The following is a 5,943-nucleotide window of genomic DNA, read 5'->3' on the forward strand; positions in this document are numbered from 1 at the left end:
ATGCTGCCATTAACACATCGGGGTGTCTTGTTACCAGAGAGGAGGCAGAAACACGGACTGCTCCCTCTGCAATTAGTAAGCACTAGCTATGCGGTAAAAAAAGCATCTGGGATGCACGCGCAGAGCACCGGGCCGGAAATTCCGAGATGTCTCAGTGTCAGCTTTTGATTTCGTCCTCCAGATGGAAGAGATCGCAGTTTGCACTGGAAGAAGCAGCTGTAAAAGGACGTAATGCACAACGGAAGAATAAGAGCCCTGCCTTGATAATGCCCGTTCGGGGAGTTTAAATGAATGTGCAGGGCGAGTGTAGGTGTGCACAGAGCCCGGAACTTTGGTGTCGTATTGGTAAACGTGCAGAGAATCCGAAAACTTGTTTCAGCTCCTCCCTATTGATGTGGTTTAGATGCTAAAAAGATGGAATCGACCAATAATGGCTTTTTCAGCTCCTTTTGGCAGTCCCTGCCCCAGGGCCAGGGGGGGGGGGGGGGATTTCTCTCAGATCTGATTTGATTCCCACCAGCCCATTTTGGAGGAAATCCTCAAGAGCTGACTGTCATCTTCTCTTACTTACGTACGAATTGCCCCCAGTGACCAGGAAGGCAGGCAGGTACAGCTGGGGCTGCGCCAGCAAACGCTGCTGGGAATCCACCTTCCCTCCCTCTCCTTGGCCCCGTAACCGATGTCTTCCCAAACTCTGACTCCAATCTTCCCCCCCCTCTGTGGATCATTTGCTCCTGGGTTTGTAAGATAAAAATCAGAAGCTCTAGGCACCTGCTCGCTGCATTTTGCTCCATTTCTGCAGTCAAGAAATTAAATCCATCCCAGAGCAAACGGGCACAAGGTTTGCCAAGCACAAACACCCCCCTGGCCCATCTGTCCTGGCGGAGCAGCCCCGGGGGCCGTGGACGGGGGGGCAGGCGAGTCCTGCCTGACCCTTGCACAATCAGCACCTGCCCGAAGCGTGGGAACAAACGCCAGCATCCGATCTCACGCATCTTACGTGGCTCCAAGCTGCCTTTTGAAACACTCAGTGACGGGTTTTTGGGAAGGGAAGTCACAGAGCAATCGGCCCCTTCCCGCACTGAGTCTCAGCTGTGGCTCACTTGTCCTGATTCTGCGAAGGAAGCCCCGAGCTTCCCCAGAGCTATTCCTGTCCCGACAGTCTCCCTTGTGCTCCCGCCCCTCGGGCAGCCAGAGGAGTTCCTGACTCTCCCTCAGTGCTTTGTCTTTGTCCTCCCCTCTCCAGGTCCTGGTGGCCACCGTTGACAACGCCAACCTCCTCCTGCAGATTGACAACGCCCGGCTGACAGCTGATGACTTCAGGACCAAGTAAGCCACGTTTCCTGGAAAAACAGAACAAAGTCTGCAGGGACGTTTGATGCAATGAGGAGAAAATCCCCTCCAAACCCCAAAAAGGCAGCATGGTAGCAAAGCCTCTGAACTGAAGGTTCAATTTCCAAAGCAGATAGTTATCTCAATCTTACAGGGGCTTAGGGATTGTTTTTCATCCATCCAAAACTTCTCTGTTTTACACCCGTTGCTTGTTCCTCTGTGTTACGACCTCTCCTGCGCAGAGAACTTGCCCTGTGCCTCTTCAGCTGTGTGTGTAGAACTCAGCAAAGCCCAGGCCCAGTGACAAGGCCCGGTGCTGCCGGGAGCAAGGTGATGTGATGCACTGAGACGGGCGCTGTTCTCAGCCCCTCCCCTGCATGCACTAGCATCAGAGGGTTCTCTACGCGCCACCGGGGTCGTGCAGTGTTGCCACGATGCCAGCAGCGGCGTGGAGGAAGCGAACACCAAACCGAGGTGCTCTGTGCCCGGCTGGGCAACATCTCGTGCAACTTCTGTGACTGTTCTTGTGTCCCCAGGTTTGAGACGGAGCAGACTCTGCGCCTGAGCGTGGAGTCCGACATCAACGGCCTGCGCAGGGTCCTGGATGAGCTGACCCTGGCCAGAGCTGACCTGGAGATGCAGATCGAGAACCTGAAGGAGGAGCTGGCTTATCTCAAGAAGAACCACGAGGAGGTGAGCACAGAGCCAGGCTCAAAAAAGTCCAGCCTGGGGCCCAGAAATATGAGGTCGGGTCCAACCTTTAAGGCTATGTTGTGTTGTGAACTGCGGGGAGGGCGATGAGAGGTGCTGTAAGGGAGCAGAGATGATGCGTTCTGGCTGACAGCTCATCCTCCCGGAGACTCTACGACCCCTCACCACTTGTCATTTCAGTAATGTCCAGCGTCGCTGTCAGAGGTTTATTAACAATCCCAGCAGCTTCAGGCCTGGAAGGTCTGTCTCCTGAGAAACGAAGCCAGCTGCAGGCTCTGAGTTATTCCCTAAAGAATTAACAACTCAAATGGAGATTTCTTAAGAATCTGGATAATTTTCTTTGTGATTGTGGCACACAGGCCCCAGTTTTCTCCCTGTTGATCTGCCCCAGAAAGACCTGCTGCAGGATGCCCCCATACCTGAAGAACTCCAGAGGAACATCTCTGCACGCCGGTGGTTGCAGGGCGTGAAGATGTGTCTCTTTTGCCCCAGGAGATGAACGCCCTGCGCGGGCAGGTGGGTGGAGAGATCAGCGTGGAGATGGATGCTGCTCCCGGGATCGACCTCACCAAGATCCTGGCCGAGATGAGGGAGCAGTACGAGAGCCTGGCGGACAAGAACCGCAGGGACGCCGAGCAGTGGTTCTTCAGCAAGGTGAGCGGGGGAGCCGGCAGTGCCGGGGGGTGCGGGACCGGGGCTGTGCCCCTCGCCGGGGCGGTGACGCACGGTTCTGCCTCCTCACAGACGGAAGAGCTGAACCGGGAGGTGGCCATCAACACGGAGCAGCTCCAGAGCGGCAAGACGGAGATCACGGAGCTGCGCCGCACCATCCAGAGCCTGGAGATCGACCTGCAGTCCCAGCTCAGCACGGTACGAGGGGCCGGCTCCCTGAGGGGCGGGGGGCTCGCAGCAGCGCGGGCCAGGGGACGCAGGGGCGCTGCCAGTCCCACGCCGCCGCCCCCCTGAGCCCGACCCTCTCCTCTGTGCGCAGAAAGCGGCGCTGGAGGGCACCTTGGCCGACACCGAAGCCCGCTACGGCACCCAGCTGGCCCAGCTGCAGGCGCTGATCACCAGCGTGGAGGAGCAGCTGGGCGAGCTGCGCTGCGACATGGAGCGCCAGAACCACGAGTACAGGGTCCTGCTGGACGTCAAATGCCGCCTGGAGCAGGAGATCGCCACGTACCGCCGGCTCCTGGAGGGCGAGGACGCCCAGTACGTAGAGGGGCTCCCTGGGGAGGGTGGCTCAGGGGGAGACGGGTGATAGACGCAGAACCTGCTCTCTGGGCGCTCGGTCCCGTTGCAGCGCCCAGGGCCGGTCTCCACGTTGGCACCAGCCGCAGGTCCCGGTGGCTCTGTCCCCGCTCCCTGCAGGGAGATGCTCTAACGGGCACCAGTTGGTGCTGGAAGGGGCGGTGGCCCCTCTGGCCTCTCGGAGACACCACGTGGGGCAGCAATTTTGGCAGCTGCTCTCAGCCTTTGCTGTTTTCCTCCTGCCTGAAATCAGAGCCTGCGTATCAACAACGAAAAAGAGTTTGTCCCTCAACTTCTCTCTGTTTTTCTCCCTCTCTTGTAGCATCTCTTCCCAGTACTCCTCTGCCATGGCCTCGCACTCCGGCAGAGACGGTAAGAACCTGTCTCGCTGTGCTCACCTGTAACAAACAGCTTGAGATCTGCTTTGGAGCAGCCGCCAGACCGAGGGGGGCTGAGGCCACTCCTGGGGCACGCTGTGCCACCTCGCTGGCTGCTCAGAGACCGCAGCGGCGAGAGCTCGGGTGCATCTTGCAGCTGCGAGCCACAGGGAAAGCTCTCAGGAAGGGCAATACCTTCCACTCCTGTACCGCAAGAACGGTCTGACCTAAACAGGCCTTGTGATTGAGCAGCCGGCGTTCTGGCTTACACAGACCTGAGAAAACGCGTGACACCACACATTTAAGACATGTGTGTGACTTCTCCCTTCTCGAGCTTTCCCGTCAGCCCACTCTTCCCTCTTCCTAACCAGCGTAGGGTTGTTTAAACAGATAACATCTGATTGTCTGATAATGTGACGAGAAATTTCTCTCCCTCCTGCCCTCTGAACAATTGTCCTCTGCTTTCCTTCTGCAGTCACGACGTCTTCCCGCCAGGTCCGCACGATCGTTGAGGAGGTGCAGGACGGGAAGGTGGTCTCCTCCCGGGAGCAGGTTGCGCTCACCACTCGCTAGGAGGACAAGCAGCTCCGGGGACCCTCAACCCAAGAGAGCGGCGAGCTGCCCCGAGCACTCTCCGAGGCCGTATGTGATGGGTCACAGAAAGCTTTTCCCCTTCAGTCACCTGCTCCTCCTTCCTCTATTCCCCTCATTTCACGCAGGTGTCATTGTGCACTCTGTACGCATTTAATAAAGCTTCTTTCCTCGTTCATGCAACTGCAGACTTGCCTGTCACTGATACGTGATGCCTCAAAGCCTCAGGGCTGTGTGTTCATGCCAGGGAAAGTCCTAAGAAACCACAAGAAGCCAGCGAGAGGAGGGGAATGGAGGGATGTGGGTTCCACCTGGAGCAAAACTAATTTGAGACAGCTTTTTCTACAGAACTCATTGCCTATGGGACTGCCCAAGACACAAACCAGATAAATTTTATACAAAAGGAAGGCAATGATGGAAGGATGATGCGTGAGGTCAATGTGCCGCATCACCGATAAATAAAGCCAACGAAATAAAGCTCAGTCGTGCAACCCCTGGTATCAGAAAGAGCCACTTTCTCCCATAAATTGAACTTCAATGACTTCAGCAAGACGACTGCCGTCACAGGCACTGTTCTGAGGTTGGTGAATCTTACACACCCATGCCTTCTGTCTCATTTGACTGTTTAAATCACACTATTAGGCACACGGTAAGAAAACTTCATACAGGTCTTTTCACGTTGCCCGAGGGCTGCATGTAACAGCTCTAAAGTAACCACTGCTTAATCCGCAGAGGGATGAGCGGCAATAATTTTTTATCACTGCAGCATCTAGCAGATCCCTGCTCAAATCCTTGACAGACACGTGCCGGTTGTCGGACGCTGACGCCTGCGGGCGAGCAGCCAGCCGGGATCGGGGCACGGCCCGTGCGCTGGCAGCCAGGCACTGCCTCTGCCCCTGCCCATTCCCCTCCTGGGGCACCCAGTCCCCCACCACCACCACCATCCTGTCCCGTGGGTGAGAGAGGCAAGGAAACCACTTTAGACCCAAAGACCTGATGGAATCCCTTAGATCCAGCTTCAAGCTTCCCAGCCAGTGGTACCTGGGAGCTGCGTTCAGCCTTGGGTTCAGATTTGGGCCCGAAACAAAAGGAAAAGGTAAAAGCTTGTGGTACATCAGCTTCCCTTTGCTTATGACGATGTACCAGGGGATTCTGCGAAGTCAAGCACGTCCGTCTCTTGGATTATTGCTGATGATTCATTATCCCGCCGGCTCCACAAAGTCTCTCGGGCCCCCGGTGACCAATGACAAAGGCAGCTCCCCGGCCCCTGCGGACTCGAGAGAAGAGCTGGTGATGTCATGCGGGGCGTGACAAGACGAGCAAAGGAGAGGAAAGGTGATCGAAGAAGTGGGGAACCTGCCAGTCTTTCCAGAAAAGGGAGTGTGAAGAGATGTTATCACTCTGTGTTACTGTTCAGCAATTACGGAGAAGGGCAGGAAACGAAACGCAGACCAGAGTGAAGAGTTCATCGACTGAATCACGCTCCGCTCTTTGCTGGAAGAACAGACCTTCCCTGCAGAAGCAGGAAGTCAAGCGAGCTAGAGCCACCTCAAAAATAAAAACGAGCAAAAATGTACTTTAGCATCAAGCTGCCTTGGACTGCATGGCAAGGGGCAAGGGTGCAGGCTGGAAATTCTGATTAAACTGCAAATGCACTTTTTCCCCCCCCCCCCCCCCCCCC

At 56.2% G+C, this 5,943-nt stretch overlaps 1 protein-coding gene across 2 annotated transcripts in view; it reads left to right on the forward strand.

Moving 5' to 3' along the window:
* LOC113489058 (keratin, type I cytoskeletal 14) overlaps positions 1-4,435 on the forward strand; it is an 8,872-nt gene extending 4,437 nt beyond the window's left edge. The window contains exons 2-8 of one of the 2 annotated variants that reach the window (XM_026864568.1): positions 1,247-1,329; positions 1,869-2,025; positions 2,536-2,697; positions 2,788-2,913; positions 3,035-3,255; positions 3,617-3,666; positions 4,147-4,435. In XM_026864568.1, coding sequence (XP_026720369.1) covers positions 1,247-1,329; positions 1,869-2,025; positions 2,536-2,697; positions 2,788-2,913; positions 3,035-3,255; positions 3,617-3,666; positions 4,147-4,244 — 897 coding nt within the window. In that variant the 3' untranslated portion in view covers positions 4,245-4,435. The remainder of the gene's footprint in view (positions 1-1,246; positions 1,330-1,868; positions 2,026-2,535; positions 2,698-2,787; positions 2,914-3,034; positions 3,256-3,616; positions 3,667-4,146) is intronic. The other variant, XM_026864567.1, reaches the window with a different exon arrangement.
* The last annotated feature ends 1,508 nt before the right edge of the window (positions 4,436-5,943 follow it).

Source organism: Athene cunicularia, assembly GCF_003259725.1.
Source record: "Athene cunicularia isolate RWA chromosome 27 unlocalized genomic scaffold, athCun1 chr27_part1, whole genome shotgun sequence".
Taxonomy (NCBI): Eukaryota; Metazoa; Chordata; class Aves; order Strigiformes; family Strigidae; genus Athene; species Athene cunicularia.